The sequence below is a fragment of the Bacillus rossius genome, chromosome 6, assembly GCF_032445375.1.
Source record: "Bacillus rossius redtenbacheri isolate Brsri chromosome 6, Brsri_v3, whole genome shotgun sequence".
Classification (NCBI taxonomy): domain Eukaryota; kingdom Metazoa; phylum Arthropoda; class Insecta; order Phasmatodea; family Bacillidae; genus Bacillus; species Bacillus rossius.
In genome coordinates, this window is record NC_086334.1 from 46,661,834 (window position 1) to 46,688,195 (window position 26,362).

Below are 26,362 nucleotides of genomic sequence, written 5' to 3' on the forward strand. Positions count from 1 at the left end.
TCAGGTAAGTTTTAAAAATAATATTATTTTGTTTGTGTTTTTTAACACTAATAACATAATATGTTATTTCGCATTTTAGAGTAAATAGTGACTTATTGATTTAAGTGTGGATTATTAGCAGTACTGTAAAGGGAATTAATTAATGTTGCTACGACCCAAGCATTTGCTATAGATATTACAATGTTGCTATTTCATTTTGTTATGAAATGTTTTTTATTATTATTACAATAATTTTATAATGATTTTAATTTAATTTTAATAACTACTATAATTTAAAATATTTTTGCTAAAAATATTTTTAAAATATTTTTGCTAAAAATAATTCATAAAATATACAAATATATTTAACTATGTACGTACCTAATATTTTTAGTACCTATGAATAACGTAAAGAAACATGTGTTTAAGAGAACAAACAATTTCATACTCAACATTTGCATTTTGAATGATAATATTATGTTTCTAGAAGTATTAAGTTCCGGTTTAACGGTAAAATACGTCAAATATAACCCATTTTAACATTCGACTTCATGGCACAAAGGTATAGGGTCCGCTTGAGATTGCAATGGTTGCAGGTTCAATATCAACCACAATCTATATGTGCTTATTTTTTATTGTTATGTTTCTTAAGTGTAATATTACTTAAAATCTGAGAAATCTTAAAATTTATGTGACAATGACACTAATTTCAAGTTTCAGAATTTTAAATTGAAGTAAGGCATATTGAACTTTGTTGAGAGGGATAAGTTAATGTGTATTTTATAAAGTGTATTTTTTTATAGATGTACGTAAGGAAACAACACCACTCGTAGAGGCTCTTGGTGATGCCATGGACATTACAGACGATGAAAGTGAAAAAGGAAGGACACCGCGAACACGAAAGAGGAAATGTTATCTAAGCAAGAAAGAGTATCGGAGAAAGAAAAGAAACTCTGGTAAGACTTACAGAACTTTAAAAGGTAAAAAAGTAAGTGAGAAAATTTTCAGTAATGTAAATTGCCACTGTAGAATGAAGTAGTTTGACATGGTAGATGAAGAAGATCGTAAGAAAACATTTGAAAACTTCTGGAATATTGGTGTATTTAGTTGCCAAAATGCTTTTCTGTGTGGGTTAATCAAACAAGAAAAGCCAAAGGTAAGACGTCCTAGAGATAATTCAAGACAGGAAAAGATAGCGATTAACCAGTATTATATTCCAATTGGTGGAAACAGTGTCAAGGTTTGTAAAAAGTATTTTCTTGACACCTTCCAAATATCTGATGGCAGAATGACCAGAGCTATGAAAAAAGTGCAGACTAGAGAACAACCTGGAGCAGACAAACGGGGAAGTGGTACTCCTGCTAATAAAATTCCTGAAGATAAAATAAATAAAATACGAGAACACATATCAAGTTTTCCAATGTATCAATCCCATTACACTAGAGCCCATAACCCAAACAGAAAATATTTGTCTTCAAATTTGAATATTCGCTTGATGTACAACCTGTATCAAGAAGATTGCAAAAACAAAGCAATTATACCAGTAAAAGAAGCCATTTACCATGGAACCTTCAATAGCGATTTCAATTTTCATTTCCATGTACCCAATAAAGATACATGTGTAAAATGTGACCAGTACAAAATCCTCAAAACTGCTCCTGCTGTAGATAAAAACGAGAAAAGGAAGTTAGAAGTAGAACATGAACTTCATTTGCGGAAGGCAGAGGCAGCACGGCAGTCTATGAAGCGTGAAAAAAGAAAAAAGTGACCGTGATTCTCTTTACTATGTGTTTACTTTTGACTTGGAGAAAGCCCTTCCTTTTCCAACATTGACATGTTCAGTTGCCTATTACAAAATGAATATGTATGTTTACAATCTTGGCTGTCACGAGCTATCTAGTGTTTTGGGTTTCATGTATGTATGGGATGAAACAACAGCTTCACGAGGTGCACAGGAAATTGGCTCCTGTGTTACAAAACACATTGATGCAAGGGCTGCAAAAAGTACCCATGTGGTTATGTACAGTGATGCATGCACCGGTCAGAACCGAAATATAAAACTTGCATTAATGTGCATGAAAGCCGTCCAGAGTGACAATAATGATGTCAATATCATCGAGCATAAATTTATGGTGAGTGGCCATTCATTCTTGCCAAACGATTCAGATTTTGGTTCTGTAGAGGTTTATGCTAAGACTCGTACAATGTTTAGTCGAGAAGACTGGTACTCAGCAATTGCAAAAGCAAGAAGAAATAAACCCTTTCATGTTACAGTCATGACCAGTGAAGATTTTATGTCAACAAAAAATCTTGAGCAAGCTGTTACAAACAGGAAAATCAATGAAAGGAAGCAGCCTCTGTCTTGGCTGAAAATGCAATGGATTCGTTCCACACGACACGAGCCATTTACTCTGTTTTACAAAGAAACCCTAAATGAAGATTACCCTTTTGAATCCATAAACCTAAAACCAGCAAAAGTTGGAAGGCCTATTTCAATTGGACACATTCAATTGGATAAGTTGTACAAAGGTCCTCAACCTGTGACCGCAGAGAAGAAGAAAGACATGGTGGATCTTCTTCCATACATTCCACCAATTTATCACGACTACTTCAAGAACTTGAAAACATGTGGTATTTCCCAAGATAGTGGTCCAATGGAAATCATTGAGGAATTATAGTATGGAAAACTAAGAGTGTAAACATCATAGTGGGACATTTTAATATTTTTATCATCGCTATGTTCTTGAATATAGTCATATTTAATATTGATTTTAAAATATTTTAAACGGTTAGAAGGTTTTTATGTCTTTTTGTAATAATATTCTTGTCTTTGCAATTCTCTTAGGTGTATTATAAAATCTTAAGACTAATGGTGCAAGACAATCTGGTAAACAAAGATTGTAAGACGAAGTTAGTTTTACGTTAGTGTAATAATAGTGGCTATAGAACTTAGGTAATGCATATGATAATTATATTTATAAAAATTATAATTCTTACTAAATAACTTCTTATTAAATCATCAATAATACACTAATTATTATGGTGTTTTAGTAATAGATAGGTCATGCACATTGATAACCTTTAAAAGTATTCCTGTAATCATTAAAAACCAAAGTGGTGTAAGTCACTTCCATGCATTATTTAACAGATATTAAAATCGTCATTGTAGTTAAAAATGGCTGAAAAGTTACATCCATATATCATAGACATAAATATATAATATTTAAGTGGTACATTAGGTCATAGAATTTACAATAACCAATCTTATAAAACCTTATGTATCTCAAAACAGGTAAAATGTGACTTACACCACTTTGGCTTTAACCGGCTCACATATAGCTCACAACAAAAGACAAAGTTACAATTGGAAAAAATAACAATAGAGTAATACAATTGTTCCTTAAATTATACTGTTTTTTTTTCCACCAACATATTTATGCGTGTGACCGGTAAAAATGGTGGACTTCTTCAAATGGTGGACTTTTTCCAACAGCCACTGGTACATAATACTGAAACTGGATATATGTTTTTCTGATTCAACTAAAGCTCTTATAACTCTCGGTAAATACTTTAGAAAAATTTTTCAGTGCAATGCAATTTTATGATTCGATAGGAAACTGGCTATTAAAACGTTATCCTACTAATAGTTTAATGTGGGAGTTTGGATGTTTGTTACTCAATCGCATATTTAACACTGTACGGATTTGGATCAAATTTTAAACAGAGGTAGCTCGTTAACTGAATTAACATAAGGCTATATATAATCCTGAAATTACACCTCTAAGTAAGTGAAATATAGGTATATTTCTGTTTCATATTTTAAAAAATCTTAAATAGGTAACACATTGGACACAAATTATAGACATACAAAAAGTAGATGTCCTTTTCTCTACTTCCTCCAAGCAAAACCCGCGAAGCCTTGGAGTAGTGTTGTTGTTGCTCCAAAGGCAAGGCATGGACGTGTTTTAAGACAAAAATATTTTAATTACCATATTTATGATTACAAGCTAAAATAACATAACCTATTTCCGCAACTACGATAATTTACATATCTCAGTGATTTCAGAGAATTGCCGGGCCAAAAGCATCGTGCATGTTATAATGAATCTAAAATATGTATAGAATGTACTGCATTTTAACATCTCTATTTAAAAATTGTGGTTAACTAACGTACAATCTTCTCAAAATAAAAAATTACAATATCCGATGTATTGTATTCTCTTAATAGTTGACACACTATCGTATACAATTAAACAAGCAGTTTATTTTCATGTACTGGCTTTCTCGAGCACTGTTCTAACAATTTCGTTTAAATTAATTAAATATGTTTTTGGGGCGATACATCTAGCTTGATAAGTACTAATTAAATGAGAGAAATACGGTTATATCTTTAACTGAAATATGTAAACACAAGAGTAAAAATAAATATCAAAGAAATGTGTTATAGTTATCTTAAAGACTAGAATTTCAAGAACAAAAAAATACACCATACTTTTTCGCTTATCATATAAAATGGAAATAAAATAACGATTGAAATAAAATGACGACACGTTTATTTACGTTTGCGCTGTCTGTATAATACTTGGAATATAAATGTATTTGCTTAAATTTGTATAACATTTATTAAATTTTGTCGAAAGGTTATGATGTTTGTTATGGATTCAGTTGTATAATGTAGTTACTTGTATGAACAATATAATGTATTAAAACAAATATTACTTATAAGATAAATTTCGAAAGCAAAGTTTTTTGAATGCTTATTCCTACTATTTTAACTGTCATCACATCGAATCGTTCTTACTTACCACTCTTCATTTACAAACATATCTTTTTTACTGTGCAATAGATTTTAAAATCACAATTATTTTATCAAAATAAGAAAATTTTATACTAACTTAGATTTATTTTATAACTGCTACCTATCGCGTGTTTCTAGAGCATGAAACTCTATATACAACCAAGAACCAACTGTCTTTACATCGAATCACTACATAAGTTATTGGTACAATTATACCTAAACCGATTAATTTTAAATAAGCTTTCATTTTACAGACAAGGGTATATATATAATTATAAAGAAAGAGTAATTATATCTAGTAAGGTTCTTGGTTTCTATCGAGCAACGCCCGGTCATCAAAATATTAATGAAACTATACGACACACTAGAAATATTTAGAGCACCAGAAAACATATTAGATTAACTTTGCCTTAAATTAGAAAATTTAAGAATAACGTCTTTATTCCTATTCATATTGGTAGCTTATAAATCACAGCATTTGAGATTAAATTTGCCACTATCACTGTCAAAGTGTGATTTGCAGGAGGATCATATATGAAGTTGTATATATAATATGTACATGTAGTACGTCAGAAAATTTAGCATAATTTTTGAAGAAAGTAATTCTTTGCGTGGATGGTGTAAAGCTATAAAGTCTACAAGACTTCCGCCCTTTATACCGCCCAATATAGAGTTATATTTATTAATAATAATGATAAAAAACTAATCAGACTATAGTATTAATAACGAAATTAATTTACTGTGCGAATCATTTAATTATATACATATTTTGATTAGAGACCAAGAAAAAAAAATCCTTTACATTAGTGGATTATTAGACACACATATACAGGTACCTAATGAAACCCAAATCACAAACGTCTCTACCCATCCCCCTTTTCGCGCAGGCGTGGCATTGTGAAACAGTCCTGTCTTTATTTGCAGTATAAAATGTGTTTGTAAAAACTCATTCGCCAACATGGAAGTGGCGTGTCTGTCTCTCTTTACCCACCCTGTGACGCAGTCACTGGGATCCACTGAGGCATCTTAGCTACAGCCCGTTCCTGCTCAACCTGAACTTGTTTTCAACACAAACGTAGCTCAAGGCAAACAACTGCGAATAAGTCCACCCTTTTTTATTTTTATAATCCAAATTTGTATACCCTTTCAAGAAAAATAAATAAAACTGAAGTGTCTGTGGTTTTCGAATTATTGCATAGTACTTTGTTTTTCCAGTTAAAAAAAAAAATCTAACTTTACAAAAAATGTTTACATGTACGAAAATATTCAACTTAAAAAAAAAGTGATGGTACTGACATCAAAATGAAACAAGTTTTATTTAGTAACCCTAGGATTAATTTATTTAATTACATTTATTTCCACAAAGCATTACAATTACCTATCATACTATGATCTTAGAAACTTAAAAGCCACCATAAATTTATAACGAAATTTGCTTGATGGTCATTCGATATATATACATATAAAATCTTTTCTTACTGGATGTGCTACAAGGAAAAAAATTCAAATTAGATAGTAAGTTCATGTGGTTGTACAACCCGCAACGAAGTTTTGTAACGACTAAATGACGCGGTCTACCGCATTCAGAGAGGAAATAGTGGACGAATGAGGGAATACGCCGGGAACGACGTGTTGCCTGTTCGGGACTGAACAGGTCTAAGACCAGGAGAGAGGCAGGACGCAGGGTAGCCGGGCCCGCGAACTGACCGTGCGTGAAGGGGTGCGGGTGGTCTCCGTTCTCGTAGAAGTAGCGGTCGCCCACGCGCGTGCGGTAGAACTGCTCGGTGATGACGCAGAGGAAGGACGGGCCCACCATGGCGCCGTTCACGTGGGTCTCCAGCGAGCCGCCCACCACGTAGTCCACGTCGTCCGGGTGCTCGTACAGCGCCTTCAGCCGCTCCACGTTCTGGGACACAACATGCAGCTGATATCATCTTCTGCTGCGATAACACTCGAGTTTTTTTGACGTGACAACGTCTAATAAATCGATGAACGCCGGCTGCACGCACGAAAAAGGATGACTTATTGTCCCGTTACGCTCATTGTCCCGTTACGCTCATTGTATGCTTGCGCCGCATCTATCTCTCTTCCACTCAACTTGGAACAACCATCGATTTGACTTTTTCGAGGCACATTAAACTTGAAACACTCCCATTCGTTTCATACTTTTCCTATCACAACGTCCTATCCTTAACAGAATAACACAGACTGGAAGAAGTTAAATAGCAAACATGTATAAAAGTTATAGTTAAAATAATATGTTCGTTAAAGTAATAAACATATTTGAATTAATGAGTGCAAATAAAAGTAAATTTATCAATTAAATTGTAGATTTCAATTTACTCCTTCTTTGTATCCATACAAAATAGTGATAATTCAATAAAAATGAATCAATTTTATTCATAATGGTATGCAATCATTTCATCAATGTTTTGTTATGACGTTGTCACGTTAAACTATCGTCCGTAAACCGACTTTACAGATAACAAATTTTTGTTTTAAAGCTAGTCGCAGGTTTTTACAAAAAAATATTAAAAAAAAAAAGGTTGTCTGTAAAGTCGGTTTACGGACGATAATTTTACGTGTTAACGTCAGAAGAAAACATTGATGATAAATTACATACTTTTTTAATTTTCAAATATTATTTACAGTTATTTGCAAATTTAATTCAAATGAATTTGTTTAAATATAATCACGAACAATTAGTTTAAAAGCCCGCCTAAACCTGTTTGAAATTATATAAGACTTTCTCGCACGGTAGTAGGCCGGTTCTTGCACGCTCGGCTCAGGCGGAATGTTCAATATTTCGTGCGTGCAGCCGGCGTTCATCGATTTATAAGACGTTATCACGCAAAAAAAAAATATCGTTACAATAGCAATTTTGTGTATGCTACTAAGATTTTGAAATCCAGACTGTGAACTTCTAATGTGTGACCAGCATGCAATTAGTCAGGAATACATTTTAATTGCAAATATTTACTTAAAATTTTTTTTAAAGCAGCAGCTAACAAATAGCCCTTAAGTGGCAAAAATGTTTTGTCAGAGAACAAGTAATTCTATGCTTGTTAGTAGAAAATTCAAATAAATGGTCATAAACAAATTAAAAATTGCGGGTGTAGCATGGCCTTAACAAAATGACCATGCTTCATCTTTGTTCAACTAAGATGCAGAACATCTTTATGTCATAATTTGTAGGTTTAGTGGGGGCTAGTCTGAAAAAAATTGTTTGAAAGGGAAGGACTTATTAATATTCGTTTTTTGCTGGTCTTAATTATTATCACGCACATTTACTACAATCAATGCAGGTTATTTTTAGCAAGTTTTTGTTTTGTTAAGATTGAAAAATCATAAACAAAAGAGCGTGTATAACTCTTTACATGTGATAGAAGTGAAACTTCTTTGAAAATTCAAACCTCGACTCGTAAGTATAACCTAAGGGGTAAAACGGAAGCGAGAGAAAAATAGAGAAAGAAGACAATTATTTTTCTAAGTAAACATTAATTAACAAAATTATTACACATTTCAAAATAACTGCTCAGGATATCAATAATTATTGATAAATCAATAATTATTAATTATAAATAATTTTTACTCACTGTTTAAATAATCACATCATAATACGTTATATAAAGATTTTCAGGACCCCAACTATTGCATTAAAACAATTCTAACTACTGTTTATATAGTACATTTTAAAAAGTAACTCACTTTCGAAAAATTTTATTCTCCATCTCATTTATAAAATCACTTAATATTACTCAGCAAACCGTTTGTATAATTTAATAACAATGTAACATAGCGCGGGAATTTTGCTTTCATTTATTTTTCAAGTATTTAAGAATCCTAACATTCTGTAATTATTATTAATTTGCTTCAAATAGAAAAATCTATATAAGAGGTTTATATTCTGCAAACTCCAGGATCTAAGTTAAAAAAAAAAAGTTCATGCGTGGAGACCACGTGCCAAATAAGTAAAACTTCTTTCTTATTAGGTATAGATAGAGATAAATTATTAGTATTTTTTATTGAACAAGATATAATATTTGATAACAGTAAAAAAACGGGTATGATATGAAATGAAAAAAAAAAAACTGAAGAGTAGACAAACACAAGCAGCGTTACTAGAATTCCGTTGCATCACTGCTGCGTCATTTTTACCTCGCCCCTGCCATCTCCTCTTCCAGATGTTACAACTAGCATATAGTATGCTGTACTACCCACCTATCTCATCCCTTGCCTTCTTCCCATTCGACCGCTAGAGCAGGCGCTGTAGTGGTTTCGCCGCTGAAGCACTCTCCTCCTCTACCGGTTCCCCCACCACCTACCTAACTATTGTCCTCTCGCGATCGGAATTTTCTCTAAAACTGTAGCCCCCTCAGCAAAGAAGTTTCATTTCAAAAACTAGGTTGTTTGGTTGTTGACGTGACAACGTCTAATAAATCTATGAACGCCGGCTGCACGCACGAAAAGTGTCCCGTTACGCACATTGTCCCGTTACGCTCATATCATATTGCTCTATGTTAACCTGAACCTCCTAGCATTGCGACCGAGTCCGTGGCGTAATTCTGTTTTCATGCATTTCAATGTAACATTTTCATTGCTCTTTGCTAACCCGTTCCTCCTAGCATTGCTGCAGAGTCCATGGCGCAAATATATTATTTTTGACTGAATCTTGGTGTTGGGTAAGCCACTTTCCTTCACATCATCCTTGAAACACTCCCATTCGTTTCCTACTTTTCCTATCACACCGTCCTATCCTTAACAGAATAACACAGATTGGATGAAGTTAAATAGCAAACATGTATAAAAGTTATAGTTAAAATAATCTCTTGGTTAAAGTAACAAACATATTTGAATTAATGAGTGCAAATAAAAGTAAATTTATCAATTAAATTGTACATTTCATTTGACTCCTTCTTTGTATGCATACAAAATAGTGATAATTCAATAAAAATGATTCAATTTTATTCATAAAAGTATGAAATCATTTCATCAATGTTTTGTTATGGCGTTGTCACGTTAAACTATCGTCCGTAAACCGACTTTACAGACAACCAATTTTTTGTTTGTTTGCAGGCCTGCTTGCAGCACGTGGCGGGCGCTCACCTCGGGGCTGATGTAGTCGCGGAAGTCCTCGAACCGGCGGGCCCTCGGCAGGCCGCAGTACCGCCGGTAGTCGTTGTAGGACGCCAGCCCGTGGTCGCGGCCTCTCTGGATGTCGAGGGCCTTCAGGTCGTTGCCCAGCGTCCTGCCGTACCTGAACATGTAGTGCTTCGCCTGCAACAAGCGTCCAGTGGCTTCAGCTCCTCCAATTGTTCGGGAGTCAGCTTTATCAAGTGCTAGAGACCGGAAAAATTCGCGGTTTCATTTCGCGATATGCTAGAATCCAAATATGTTCAACCTTTTGCATCTTCAGTGATTGTACCACAGGTTGTCTGAAGGAATCAGAGCCAATGAATAATCCTCAACGAAAGAAGTATCGAATCAAAAGCATTCCAGTTAATAGTCGTCACGAGTCAGTAGCCAATGAGCAGATGAAATTTGTCCGAGTGTATAGAGGATCTTGGGGTCTATCCTGTTGGTCATTGAATTCGCGAATTTTTCCGGTCCCTATTAATTGCTGGTTTCATGTCGCTTCCCATAAATATTGTGATGAAAACATCTTATGATGATACTGGCTAGAAACCAATATTTTGTTACTCTAATAGACTGTAACAAAAGCACTAACTTCATAAAATAACCTCTCTGAACCGTGTTTTTTTTTGTTAAATTGTCCATCATAAATAATCAATTAACCAATTATTTAAAATTTGATGATAAGCTATTTAATTAAACTGGGTAAAACATTTCAACTTACATTGACATTTCTATATTTAATTTTGCCTGAATTACAGCACCTTTAAAAAAAGTATTATTGCTTATTAGTAGTATAGGAATGGGGCTCCGGGGACTGGGTTCTGGGTGTGGAGCCGGAGCCGGTGTCCGCCATTTTGTATTGTGACGTCACGGCGACCATCTTGTATGAGTGTAACGGGACACAGCGTAACGGGACAAGTTTGACCTTGACCTTTGACCGTCAAAATCCGCCAAAATTGGGCAAAATTTGCCCAAAATTACTCAAAAATCGCCAAAATTTCCATTTCTGTGGAAAAAAGTTCCGCCAAAAAATTTCAAAAAATTCCACAAATTAAAAATTTCTCTTTTCGAGGGAAAAATTTCCCGTTTCGAGGGAAAAATTCCCGTTTTTTGGTCCTTAAAAATCCCAGCGGCTGAAAATTCCTAAAACTGGCTTAAGCATCCTTAACTCAAGCCTCAGTTAAGCCATTTCTAGGAATAAGGATACCATGACCGCCATTTTGGATTATGTCGCCACCGTTGCAATTTCCGTTACGCCCGCCATCTTTAAAATCTTCATTTACTATCCGATTTTAATGAATTTTTTTTTTAAATTTATAAAAAATTCAATTAATAAAATTTTAATAAAAAATATTTAAAAAACATACGTTAACGACACGGAGCTCGGAGTCCTCGGTTCGAACCCGGTGAGGGCGAAAAAAAAAATAAAAATGACGACAGATCCTTCCACCACGGAAGTCACCTACAGACTAACCTACCGCCACCAATAACAAGGTCAACTAGTATGATGTCATGTCCGCCATCTTGTCTTCGTCTGCTGGTAGCCATCATCATCTTGTTATCGTCGGCGAGAGTGCGCTGACGCCATGTTAGTTTAATTCTTATCCGCTAGAGTGCAGTAATCATTTATTATTGCTGTGTCACCCGCCATCTTGTCATTTGGCCGCCATCTTGAAAATCCATAATTATGTAGCTAGAAATTCGGGAAAAATTCCAAAATTCATTAAATAAATCACTCATTAATTTACAGATTGATTCGATCAGTTTCAGTCCTTGGTTCGATACCCGATCGATGCAATAATGTTTAATTTGATGTAAAAAAATAATAATTTCATTATTCCATGTTCAACATTCTTAAAGAGACATTAAAACCTTTACTGTCATCATCATCCTATAAGCCACCAACACCAACATATTGGTAATTCATAATTTTAATGCTAGAGATTCGGGAAAAAGTTCAGATATCATTAAATAAATTTCCAATCAATGTACTGATTAATTAGATCAACTTAGGTCCTTGGTACGATTCTGGACGATGAAAAAAATATCAATTTAACATAATAGTAACAGGTTCGAGGAATTAAACACCACAAGTTCTTTCACAAACATAATATTTATTACATAATTTCTAATCTACTACAGGATCACTTACGAAAGCCAGCAAATTTACAATCATTTAGTTCCGCAGCGGTGTGAAATGACTAATTCTTAGCTCCAATCGGTTTATACTAGACAGAGTCCAGCCAGAACCTTTACAGACATAGTCCACCTCTTCTTGACAGAGTTTCTGGATACCGTTTTTAACAGTTTGCTTCACATCGTTAGAACTGTAAATTACTGCAGCCGATGTCTTGAATGCACACTTCTTCACTTTGTCATCGAACGGATATGGCTTTCCATATATACAGTCCAACCACAAGTTATATTTCAAAGGTCCGTTTGTTGCTACATCATCAGTAAGCTGATTGATTATCTTCTGTCTGATATCGTCAAGAAAAACACAAATGTCCTTCGACTCACCGAACGTATTTAGATAATAGTAGTCTTTCAACGTTCCACGAAATGCAGACTGCGCCAAGTAGAAGCCATTATCGTTCACTTGTAATGCTCCGAACACAGTCTTAGGTTTAGTTCCATGTTCAGACGTCATAACAATCGGTTGCTGGGCATCTGTTCTTTTGGTTGTACGCTTTCGTGTCTCCAATCTAAAGCGTGGAGTCGAAATGTCGGCAGGTAGTTCAACAGTAGGAGCACAGACTCCACCTTTACATTTTTTCGCATGATGTCGCAAACTGTCAATTCGAGTAAACCATTTAAGGCACTCATCACATCGAAACTTCATGCGAGAAGGATTCTTCATACATTTGCTCCGCTCATGTCTTCGTGCATCATGGGAAAATGCGAACGACGTATCACAGTAGCTGCAAGGATACCGTGGTGATGAAGACGATCCTTTCAGACCCGATCCAGATACAGACGTTGCAACAGTAGTACAATTTCCAGGCATTCTCTTATGCACATCGATGCATCGTTGTTGCGACGAAACCTTTACTTTCTGCCGCACAGCAGGACCTTCGCATGCCTTCATGTGCGTTTTCATATTATCTTTTCTGGCAAACTGCTTATGACATTTCTCACAAACAAACATTTTACGATATAGGTTCTTGGCACATTCGCTCCTCTCGTGTCGTCGAGCATTGCTGCTGTTTGAGAAAATCTTGTCACAGTAACAACACCGATGTTCGTTAGTTGTTGTCGATTCGGCATCCATTGAAGCCTCCATCGAGGGCGAAACGAAGTTCGTCGAGTTTTCCTGCACAGCCAGCACTACCGGCATTAAAGTCTCTTCTGCTGGTGGTATCGCGTCTGATGAAGTCTCCTCCAGTGTTGTCGCCGTGGTTGTCAACGGAATCTGCTCCTTCTCCGTCGTAGCTGTCGTCAAGGTTCCCGTAGTCGACGGTACAACCTCCATCGAGTTCGACGTTAAAGACGGTAAAGATGCCATCGAGGTCTCAAGAACAGATAATTGACACGACTTATGCACCAGAAGAAACAAACTAGACGATCCTTACACCGCCGACGTCAGTAACAAACTGAGCGATCTACTGTCTAGGACTCGCTTATATACATGCACCGTATGGAATAATACGCTAGTCAAATCAAGAACCATGTACATTAATACTAGAGTCAAATCTACAAAATTAAAAAAGAGGATCATTTGACCGAAAAAAAAATTCGATCTCTCCAATATACGCCAGGCTCCAAGAGCTACAATTCACGTCATCAGATCCATCTACATTTTGCTCCTATGCTTCAATTGGCCATTAGCTGCAAGTGCTCCAACAGCTCAATCAGCTCCAACACATAATGTACGCAATGTACGCGCAATACATACAATTTACACGCAATAAATGTAATGATTACACAGTACACACAGGAAACGGAACGTACACACAGTACACACACACAGGAAACGGAAACGTACACACAGTACACACACAGGAAACTGAACGTACACACAGTACACACAGGAAACAGAACGTACACACAGTACACACAGGAAACGGAATGTACACACAGTACACACAGGAAACGGAACGTACACGCAATTTACGCAAAGTACACGCAATGTACGCAATGTACGCAATGTACACAATATATATGCAATGTACACACAATGACTACGCTTCGTTCGCGCAGGACAAGCATTTAATGAAAACGAAGCACGTTTGGACGGAAATTCTATAAAACGAAAGCTCATTTAACGAAAAGGAGGCACATTCTCTCGTTCATTCAACTTGGTAGGATACGATCGTCAATGATAACTTAGGATATAATCTCTCCAACAGTCTATGAATCCAACAGTTTATATTTCCATTAGCCATCGACTCCAACAGTCATTGGCTCCAACAGTCATTGGCTCCAACAGTCATTGCCTCCAACAGTCATTGGCTCCAACGGCCTTTTGGTTCATCAGCTCCAATGATATTTGGTTAGAATGCTACGACTCTAAGAGACTATGAGACTACAATTCTACGAGTGTACAAGACTCCTCCAACTACCTTCAAGTGTACAAAGCTCCAACTACTTCAGCAGCATTATGTTATAAGATTACATGACTGCTTGTTTACATAGCTACAAGTCAACGAGGTTACTTGGCTACGTAGCTACAAGTATACGAGGCTCCAAGCCATCATGACTACGCGACTACGAGCCATGAGGTAACGAGACTACGTGACTACGGGTATTCAAGCTTACGAGACTGCGAGGCTACAGAGATACGAAGCTTCTAGAACATACGTTTACGAGACTGCGAGAATACAGGACTACAAGTGTACACGAGTACTTGACTACTTCTTAGCTTCATCAGCTCCAAATGGCTCCAAATGCTCCAAACGACCTCCAAATGCTTGACAGCTCCAAATGTCTCCAAATGCTTAACACAGCTCCAAATGGCTCCAAATGCTCCAAACGGCCTCCAAATGGCTCCAACAGCTCCAACAGCCTCCAAATGCTTAACACAGCTCCAAATGGCTCCAAATGCTTAACACAGCTCCAAATGGCTCCAAATGCTCCAAACGGCCTCCAAATGCTTGACAGCTCCAACAGCCTCCAAATGCTTAACACAGCTCCAAATGGCTCCAAATGCTGCAAACGGCCTCCAAATGCTTGACAGCTCCAAAAGGCTCCAAATGCTTAACACAGCTCCAAATGGCTCCAAATGCTCCAAACGGCCTCCAAATGCTTGACAGCTCCAAAAGGCTCCAAATGCTTCAAAAGGCTCCAATTATCGCATCTGTCTTCGTCGGCATTTTCTCTTTTGCTCACACTGCTCCAACAGCATTATGTTATATGATTCCATGGATACTTTGTTACGTAGCTACAGGTCTACGAGGTTCCAATGCATCATGTTTACGAAGCTTCCAGAACACAGGGTTACGAGACTGCGAGGCTACAGGACTACGAAGCTTCCAGGACACGAGGCTACATGGCTACGAGACTACATGACTCTAACTGATTACAATAGCACCACTCAGTGGTGAGAGTTAGGTTATCTAATGCAAAGCAAATTGATGCAAGTAGTTCTGGCTGTCATCAACAGATGTAGCCACGTGTTGCTTGCAGGTGAATATTAATTAGTTATTTTATGTGGGATGCGGGATGCTCACTAACGATCGCAAAAGAAGGAAGGCTTCGCTAGACACCAAGGAGAAGGAAGTTCGTCCATCCTGTTAGTGCTTCTTAGATTTCTCAGAGATTATTTGACTGAATAATGATATATTTTTTTTTAAATTTCCACCTGATAAAAATTTACAAGTGCTGATTTATTGGCAGAATTTCAATAATTAAATGCAACCTTGAATAAAAAATGTCATGACTCATTAAGTAAAAAATTCTTCATGCAGAGATCAATTCCTCATCAGTAACCAGAAGCACTCGGAGAAAACCATCAGATGTCTAGTCAGGAATAATCAGGAGGACACGGAGAAAACCATCATAAAAGTAGCAAGAATAATCAGCAGCACACGGAGAAAACCAACAAAATATTGACAAGAATAATCAGGAGCACACGGAGAAAACCACCAAAATATTGACAAGAATAATCAGGAGCACACGGAGAAAACCACCAAAATATTGACAAGAATAATCAGGAGCACACGGAGAAAACCGCCGCAAGTTTTCTTTGATATCATAAAATTTCAGGAAAAAATAGTAATAAAAAATAAAAAAAAATAAAATAAAATAAATACATAAACAGATTCTGCTAGCTTGTGAACTTCTCATTGTTGAACAAAGATAGAGTTCTAGTACAAGCCAGAATTTTATGTATTTTTTTTATTTTATGTTTTTTTTAATTTTTTATTACTATTTTTTCCTGAAATTTTATGATATCAAAGAAAACTTTCGGCGGTTTTCTCCGTGTGCTCCTGATTATTCTTGTCAATATTTTGGTGGTTTTCTCCGTGTGCTCCTGATTATTCTTGTCAATATTTTGGTGGTTTTCTCCGTGTGCTCCTGATTATTCTTGTCAATATTTTGTTGGTTTTCTCCGTGTGCTGCTGATTATTCTTGCTACTTTTATGATGGTTTTCTCCGTGTCCTCCTGATTATTCCTGACTAGACATCTGATGGTTTTCTCCGAGTGCTTCTGGTTACTGATGAGGAATTGATCTCTGCATGAAGAATTTTTTACTTAATGAGTCATGACATTTTTTATTCAAGGTTGCATTTAATTATTGAAATTCTGCCAATAAATCAGCACTTGTAAATTTTTATCAGGTGGAAATTTAAAAAAAAATATATCATTATTCAGTCAAATAATCTCTGAGAAATCTAAGAAGCACTAACAGGATGGACGAACTTCCTTCTCCTTGGTGTCTAGCGAAGCCTTCCTTCTTTTGCGATCGTTAGTGAGCATCCCGCATCCCACATAAAATAACTAATTAATATTCACCTGCAAGCAACACGTGGCTACATCTGTTGATGACAGCCAGAACTACTTGCATCAATTTGCTTTGCATTAGATAACCTAACTCTCACCACTGAGTGGTGCTATTGTAATCAGTTAGAGTCATGTAGTCTCGTAGCCATGTAGCCTCGTGTCCTGGAAGCTTCGTAGTCCTGTAGCCTCGCAGTCTCGTAACCCTGTGTTCTGGAAGCTTCGTAAACATGATGCATTGGAACCTCGTAGACCTGTAGCTACGTAACAAAGTATCCATGGAATCATATAACATAATGCTGTTGGAGCAGTGTGAGCAAAAGAGAAAATGCCGACGAAGACAGATGCGATAATTGGAGCCTTTTGAAGCATTTGGAGCCTTTTGGAGCTGTCAAGCATTTGGAGGCCGTTTGGAGCATTTGGAGCCATTTGGAGCTGTGTTAAGCATTTGGAGCCTTTTGGAGCTGTCAAGCATTTGGAGGCCGTTTGCAGCATTTGGAGCCATTTGGAGCTGTGTTAAGCATTTGGAGGCTGTTGGAGCTGTCAAGCATTTGGAGGCCGTTTGGAGCATTTGGAGCCATTTGGAGCTGTGTTAAGCATTTGGAGCCATTTGGAGCTGTGTTAAGCATTTGGAGGCTGTTGGAGCTGTTGGAGCCATTTGGAGGCCGTTTGGAGCATTTGGAGCCATTTGGAGCTGTGTTAAGCATTTGGAGACATTTGGAGCTGTCAAGCATTTGGAGGTCGTTTGGAGCATTTGGAGCCATTTGGAGCTGATGAAGCTAAGAAGTAGTCAAGTACTCGTGTACACTTGTAGTCCTGTATTCTCGCAGTCTCGTAAACGTATGTTCTAGAAGCTTCGTATCTCTGTAGCCTCGCAGTCTCGTAAGCTTGAATACCCGTAGTCACGTAGTCTCGTTACCTCATGGCTCGTAGTCGCGTAGTCATGATGGCTTGGAGCCTCGTATACTTGTAGCTACGTAGCCAAGTAACCTCGTTGACTTGTAGCTATGTAAACAAGCAGTCATGTAATCTTATAACATAATGCTGCTGAAGTAGTTGGAGCTTTGTACACTTGAAGGTAGTTGGAGGAGTCTTGTACACTCGTAGAATTGTAGTCTCATAGTCTCTTAGAGTCGTAGCATTCTAACCAAATATCATTGGAGCTGATGAACCAAAAGGCCGTTGGAGCCAATGACTGTTGGAGGCAATGACTGTTGGAGCCAATGACTGTTGGAGCCAATGACTGTTGGAGTCGATGGCTAATGGAAATATAAACTGTTGGATTCATAGACTGTTGGAGAGATTATATCCTAAGTTATCATTGACGATCGTATCCTACCAAGTTGAATGAACGAGAGAATGTGCCTCCTTTTCGTTAAATGAGCTTTCGTTTTATAGAATTTCCGTCCAAACGTGCTTCGTTTTCATTAAATGCTTGTCCTGCGCGAACGAAGCGTAGTCATTGTGTGTACATTGCATATATATTGTGTACATTGCGTACATTGCGTACATTGCGTGTACTTTGCGTAAATTGCGTGTACGTTCCGTTTCCTGTGTGTACTGTGTGTACATTCCGTTTCCTGTGTGTACTGTGTGTACGTTCTGTTTCCTGTGTGTACTGTGTGTACGTTCAGTTTCCTGTGTGTGTACTGTGTGTACGTTTCCGTTTCCTGTGTGTGTGTACTGTGTGTACGTTCCGTTTCCTGTGTGTACTGTGTAATCATTACATTTATTGCGTGTAAATTGTATGTATTGCGCGTACATTGCGTACATTATGTGTTGGAGCTGATTGAGCTGTTGGAGCACTTGCAGCTAATGGCCAATTGAAGCATAGGAGCAAAATGTAGATGGATCTGATGACGTGAATTGTAGCTCTTGGAGCCTGGCGTATATTGGAGAGATCGAATTTTTTTTTCGGTCAAATGATCCTCTTTTTTAATTTTGTAGATTTGACTCTAGTATTAATGTACATGGTTCTTGATTTGACTAGCGTATTATTCCATACGGTGCATGTATATAAGCGAGTCCTAGACAGTAGATCGCTCAGTTTGTTACTGACGTCGGCGGTGTAAGGATCGTCTAGTTTGTTTCTTCTGGTGCATAAGTCGTGTCAATTATCTGTTCTTGAGACCTCGATGGCATCTTTACCGTCTTTAACGTCGAACTCGATGGAGGTTGTACCGTCGACTACGGGAACCTTGACGACAGCTACGACGGAGAAGGAGCAGATTCCGTTGACAACCACGGCGACAACACTGGAGGAGACTTCATCAGACGCGATACCACCAGCAGAAGAGACTTTAATGCCGGTAGTGCTGGCTGTGCAGGAAAACTCGACGAACTTCGTTTCGCCCTCGATGGAGGCTTCAATGGATGCCGAATCGACAACAACTAACGAACATCGGTGTTGTTACTGTGACAAGATTTTCTCAAACAGCAGCAATGCTCGACGACACGAGAGGAGCGAATGTGCCAAGAACCTATATCGTAAAATGTTTGTTTGTGAGAAATGTCATAAGCAGTTTGCCAGAAAAGATAATATGAAAACGCACATGAAGGCATGCGAAGGTCCTGCTGTGCGGCAGAAAGTAAAGGTTTCGTCGCAACAACGATGCATCGATGTGCATAAGAGAATGCCTGGAAATTGTACTACTGTTGCAACGTCTGTATCTGGATCGGGTCTGAAAGGATCGTCTTCATCACCACGGTATCCTTGCAGCTACTGTGATACGTCGTTCGCATTTTCCCATGATGCACGAAGACATGAGCGGAGCAAATGTATGAAGAATCCTTCTCGCATGAAGTTTCGATGTGATGAGTGCCTTAAATGGTTTACTCGAATTGACAGTTTGCGACATCATGCGAAAAAATGTAAAGGTGGAGTCTGTGCTCCTACTGTTGAACTACCTGCCGACATTTCGACTCCACGCTTTAGATTGGAGACACGAAAGCGTACAACCAAAAGAACAGATGCCCAGCAACCGATTGTTATGACGTCTGAACATGGAACTAAACCTAAGACTGTGTTCGGAGCATTACAAGTGAACGATAATGGCTTCTACTTGGCGCAGTCTGCATTTCGTGGAACGTTGAAAGACTACTATTATCTAAATACGTTCGGTGAGTCGAAGGACATTTGTGTTTTTCTTGACGATATCAGACAGAAGATAATCAATCAGCTTACTGATGATGTAGCAACAAACGGACCTTTGAAATATAACTTGTGGTTGGACTGTATATATGGAAAGCCATATCCGTTCGATGACAAAGTGAAGAAGTGTGCATTCAAGACATCGGCTGCAGTAATTTACAGTTCTAACGATGTGAAGCAAACTGTTAAAAACGGTATCCAGAAACTCTGTCAAGAAGAGGTGGACTATGTCTGTAAAGGTTCTGGCTGGACTCTGTCTAGTATAAACCGATTGGAGCTAAGAATTAGTCATTTCACACCGCTGCGGAACTAAATGATTGTAAATTTGCTGGCTTTCGTAAGTGATCCTGTAGTAGATTAGAAATTATGTAATAAATATTATGTTTGTGAAAGAACTTGTGGTGTTTAATTCCTCGAACCTGTTACTATTATGTTAAATTGATATTTTTTTCATCGTCCAGAATCGTACCAAGGACCTAAGTTGATCTAATTAATCAGTACATTGATTGGAAATTTATTTAATGATATCTGAACTTTTTCCCGAATCTCTAGCATTAAAATTATGAATTACCAATATGTTGGTGTTGGTGGCTTATAGGATGATGATGACAGTAAAGGTTTTAATGTCTCTTTAAGAATGTTGAACATGGAATAATGAAATTATTATTTTTTTACATCAAATTAAACATTATTGCATCGATCGGGTATCGAACCAAGGACTGAAACTGATCGAATCAATCTGTAAATTAATGAGTGATTTATTTAATGAATTTTGGAATTTTTCCCGAATTTCTAGCTAAATAATTATGGATTTTCAAGATGGCGGCCAAATGACAAGATGGCGGGTGACACAGCAATAATAAATGATTACTGCACTCTAGCGGATAAGAATTAAACTAACATGGCGTCAGCGCACTCTCGCCGACGATAACAAGATGATGATGGCTACCAGCAGACGAAGACAAGATGGCGGACATGACATCATACTAGTTGACCTTGTTATTGGTGGCGGTAGGTTAGTCTGTAGGTGACTTCCGTGGTGGAAGGATCTGTCGTCATTTTTATTTTTTTTTCGCCCTCACCGGGTTCGAACCGAGGACTCCGAGCTCCGTGTCGTTAACGTATGTTTTTTAAATATTTTTTATTAAAATTTTATTAATTGAATTTTTTATAAATTTTAAAAAAAAATTCATTAAAATCGGATAGTAAATGAAGATTTTAAAGATGGCGGGCGTAACGGAAATTGCAACGGTGGCGACATAATCCAAGATGGCGGTCATGGTATCCTTATTCCTAGAAATGGCTTAACTGAGGCTTGAGTTAAGGATGCTTAAGCCAGTTTTAGGAATTTTCAGCCGCTGGGATTTTTAAGGACTAAAAACGGGAATTTTTCCCTCGAAACGGGAAATTTTTCCCTCAAAAAGAGAAATTTTTAATTTGTGGAATTTTTTGAAATTTTTTGGCGGAACTTTTTTCCACAGAAATGGAAATTTTGGCGATTTTTGAGTAATTTTGGGCAAATTTTGCCCAATTTTGGCGGATTTTGACGGTCAAAGGTCAAGGTCAAACTTGTCCCGTTACGCTGTGTCCCGTTACACTCATACAAGATGGCCGCCGTGACGTCACAATACAAAATGGCGGACACCGGCTCCGGCTCCACACCCAGAACCCAGTCCCCGGAGCCCCATTTCTATACTACTCTTATTGAAAGTTACATCTGAGACATTTATTAATATTTAGTTTTTCTTTTTATGTATCTATTTAGTTATTGTATTGAAGGGTGACTTTTGTTATACGAAATATAAATTTACTTTAGTTACACTAAATATAGGCCTATACATTTTTAGAGCGACTAAAGGTAAAACACTCATTGATGGGGCACCAACGGTAAAACTTTAGACTAAATATCCAGAAACACGCGATCAGTTTTACGGAGAACCATTTTGATATCTGTTTTCCGTGGTTTTTCCGAAATCTTTCCTGGCAAATTCAGTGATTGTTCCTTACTATGGACCATTTCCAATTCCTTTTTTTCTCAACATCCCTTACGTGTGTCGATCGTCTTGGATCACGTGTAACGGAACTATATAAAATGCTCTAGGATACCTCGGCATCCATGACCTGGTCGGAGTCCGCCTGCGGCTGAGTGGCCATCCCCCTGATCAGGTGGTCGAAGTGATTGCCCTGCTCGATCACTCCCGGCCTGTTGATGTGGTCGCTCAGCCGCAGCACGCCGTTCACGTTGCGACGCTCCGCGAACAAGCTGAACACAACCAGGCACTCGGAAACTCAGGACACAGCGCAGTAGAACACTTAAAAGCGTCAGTCTCAAACCTTTGAATATATATACTGTATAGAAGTCGCCAGACCAGGTTAAAATTTCTAATACGGTTTTGAGGTAGTTGGTTAATTCACCGCCGCAATCGCCACCATCTCTAGGGCATCGACTTGTGGTGGTCCCTAGCGGACAAGTGTCGAACTCTTCAAACACCCCTTCCCCCTCCCGTTGAACGACCTTGAGCTGCAGTGAATGATTGGTGTGGGGTGCGGGGAATGACAGCGGGCGACAGTGCTGCGCTCTAACGTGTAAATAACAACCTAAGACGATACAGGGCGTTACAGCAGCGCCCTGCAGCGGTGAAGTTCCCGAGCTGCTCATCATACGCTCCTGAAAAACGTAGAGTAAATCCTATCCACTCGCGACTTCTATACTCAAACCATTGAATATATATAATGTATAGAAGTCGCGAGCCCAGGTTAAATTTTCTGTCCGGTTTCTCAGAAGAATTGTTGTAGTTCCAAGCTCCGCCGCTGCGATCGCTTTCATCGCTGGGTATCGGCCGTATACGCCCCTGGTGGTATTTGGCAGAACTAGGTTAACCAGCCAAGTCGTGACATCATCCTTCCCCCCCCCCCATTCCAGCCCCCCTTCGAAAATCCAAGACCAACGATTCAAATTACCCGGCAGGTCTTATCAGCATCGTTAGGCGACCTTGAAGAGGAGCTTCCTTTACCGTCGTTTGCGAATGATGAAATCCCAAAAGAAGCTAGCCATGGAAATCACTGAATGATGGGATTCTGTACCCGAGTGAAGTGAAAATTAGCTAATAAAACTTTGTACTGGTCAAATAGTCAGTGTTCCGTTCAAAATATGGTTTTATTTTAAAAGTAAAATACTTATTTAAACTATATTTCGCGTTTGTACAAATTTACTTTTAGATATTGGCAAGGAAAATCAACATACCTTAAACAACCTTCTCTTATTCAACGTTATCTATTAAGTAGTAAAAGGGGTAAATATTATTTTAAAAAAAAATGGAACCCACTAAATCAGTATTCAATAATAAAATACGCATATTAAAATTTTTTGTATTTAACTTTATTCGGTAATAAAAATTCAGGATGATTTTGGTTTAATTGGTTTACGTATATTGCTATATTTTCTAAATCACATAGAAAAGGGAAAAGAGTAGGTACATCAGTGAAAATTCCAAAATTTAGTTTAAGTAATACTAGCCATACAAAAAAATCAATATGCGAGATAAGAAATTTGGTAACTGCTCTACATTTCAAATAAAAATGCATTGGTTTCATGAATACTGAAATGTATGCGTAATAAGGCATATTGTGTTATTATCCTAAGCATGACTATAACTAAAAAAATTACCGTAATTTAAAACGATGGCAGTCTTAACATACAATAAGTGCGCGAGTCTTAGTTTATATTTTAATTGGCTTCTTCGTCAGATGGAAAAGAGTTAAGATTTCATCAAGGAAAAATATATTCTCAAATTCACTAAACCGGGAGATAGAAAATAAGGTAGGTACTTAATTTTAAATAAAAGTTAAAATAGGCTTACGCTAAAACATTTAAAAATAAGTCGTAAAAATATTTTTATTTATTAAATATTTTCTATACTTGACAGTTCTTTGGGTATAATTCTTCAAAAATCTTTGGAATTTAATACATACTTTTCTTAAAATGGTAGAGTATCAGCAATACCCGGAAATTACGTGAGCAAAGCCACGGGTTATTAGATATACTTTTACTATAAAATAAAAACAACTATACATTTGTAGTTCACGAATGTGATATTTTGTTTATTGCTTCACAACATTCATTTGCCAGTCTCAAATTTCATCGTACCACTTGTCAGAAATGTCACCAAAAATGAGAGATACATTTTTTTTGACGAATTTCAATTACGAGGAAACCTTTCGCAAGATTTTTTTCTTCGCAGTAGTCACTGGGACACCATTAATTTAAATCCACTAAGATAATAAAATTGTATGTATAATGATTTGTTTTTGTATATTTATATAACTTCCCAACCAATTTTTAATGATTTTCATGTGAATAAAAACTTGTAAAGCAATTTAATTAACTGTGTCATAATTCTTCTGATTAGATGGAAATACAAACTTTTCATCCGTAATATACGATGATAAAATATATTTATTATTGCAAAATAATATTCACTGTTCAAATGCAAATTTAAATAGATTATTCATACATGTTTCCTGCTAATTAATGGTTTAACATAATAATTTTTAGTATAAAATCCTTTTTCTCTTGTGTTAAAATGGGTTGCTAAAATGAGGAATTATAAATATATCACTTACTAAGTCCGTGCACAGATTTACACAAAACAGCAATGTAGATAATCTTTTTTGGTAGTTTCTAATTTTCTGCCCTGAATAACATGAATTCGGTTGAATTCATACTAAAGTGAATTTTTTGAACAACTTAAATTGATGTAATAAATAAATATTTATTTTTTATTAAAAATCCACAAACTGTTTTTAAAATATAATATTTATCACGCCAGATCGAATAATAAACAAAAAATAGCTCTTATATGTTGTCTGTGTTTAAATAATTGTATTATATTTCATGGAAATAATATTTACCTTTCGGTTATTAAAAGAAAATATATTTGTATTCAAAATACTTGCGCATCGTTTTTACGAGCATAACTTGTGTATCTAACCTCAAAGCAAGGAATATAAAGAGTGGCAACTCAATGCTATAACAAAAACTCTTATTTTCTTTGGAGATCCGGGAAATGTGCGTTATTTATAAGCAACTTAACATAGTAAATCGTTAACTTTTCATATCAATGTTGGCAAAATTGATTTTTTTAGTGGTCATTCGTTACTGGGAATATTCACCATATAACGTTTAAGATTATTTATTTTGAATTACGAAACAACCAAAACATTATGTAAAAATGCTTCATCTTATGTTAAAAAAATTATAAACTGCATAGCCACAAAGTATGACATCATACCATTAGTTTCAGTTACTAATAACATTACGTGCACGCGTTTGAACAGTCATCGCAGCCATAGTTGTTTCATAGCTACCAAAATCATTCAACGTTGTCAAGAATTATTCCAAATTGTGTTTTGCCATTTTACTCAATGCGCCACTCCGTTAACACATTTTATAAATTCTGAACTACGAATGTCAGTATTTTTTTTTTTTTTACGTTATTACGTTTAAGAAATTTCTGTAGTTTTCTTATAATTAAAACTTAAATTTTGATGTTGGCATCTTTTAACCGCACTTTTTTTTTCGGTGGCCGTACTCCTCCAATTCAGTTGCGCCCGCCCGTATCTAAGCGCTCGGATTTCAACAAACGGCACCGCCTCTCGATAGAGTGAGACAGAGAATTACGCGCATGACCTTGAAAAAAGCGATGCTACAGCGCTCTAGCGTGGAAGCTGGTAACTACGACTACCCTCTTGTGGAAAGAAGAGCTGTCTAGCGGCGGAGCTAACAACTACCACAGTTTTGGATCCGAAAATTGGAATAATAAATCCTATCCCCTCGCGACTTCTATAAGTTATATATATTCAATGCTCAAACGGAGACTATCAAAGAAACGACACGACCCACTATGATTTGACACGCTTGTAACAGTATACCTAGTGCACGATAGGACACGGCCAATCCTTATTTTCAGGAAATGTATTTTAGGGTCCTATCCGTTACCTATCTGTTGCTCAAATTACGCGCATGCGCAGAGATCACTTTTTTGTTGTTGATTTCGTCCAGATGGCGCACCGTCGTCTGAAGCCATTAGCTCATATATATTCAATTTCGTGAATATCGGATATGTGCCAAACGTATTGGTGTACCAAATGAAACTTTATGGTAGCGAAACTATTCTCGAACGAATTTTGTGTACTTTAATATTCATAACAAGAAAGAATCGCAACTTAAAAAGTGCGTGAGAAAATTAAAATAACACAATTTAATTCGTGCGACGGTGCGCTATCTCTAGTATTTTTTTCCCGTAACAATTGTATCGATTGGTTGCGAAAAGTCTGCTGGAATGAGTTGAAACCAGTT

At 37.0% G+C, this 26,362-nt stretch overlaps 1 protein-coding gene across 1 annotated transcript in view; it reads right to left on the reverse strand.

Moving 5' to 3' along the window:
- Positions 1-26,362, reverse strand: part of LOC134533141 (peroxidase-like) — a 72,385-nt gene that overhangs the window by 7,051 nt on the left and 38,972 nt on the right. The window contains exons 12-14 of the mRNA XM_063370448.1: positions 22,111-22,267; positions 9,884-10,054; positions 6,485-6,683 (exon numbers count right to left, since the gene is read on the reverse strand). Of these exons, the coding sequence (XP_063226518.1) occupies positions 6,485-6,683; positions 9,884-10,054; positions 22,111-22,267 (527 nt within the window). The remainder of the gene's footprint in view (positions 1-6,484; positions 6,684-9,883; positions 10,055-22,110; positions 22,268-26,362) is intronic.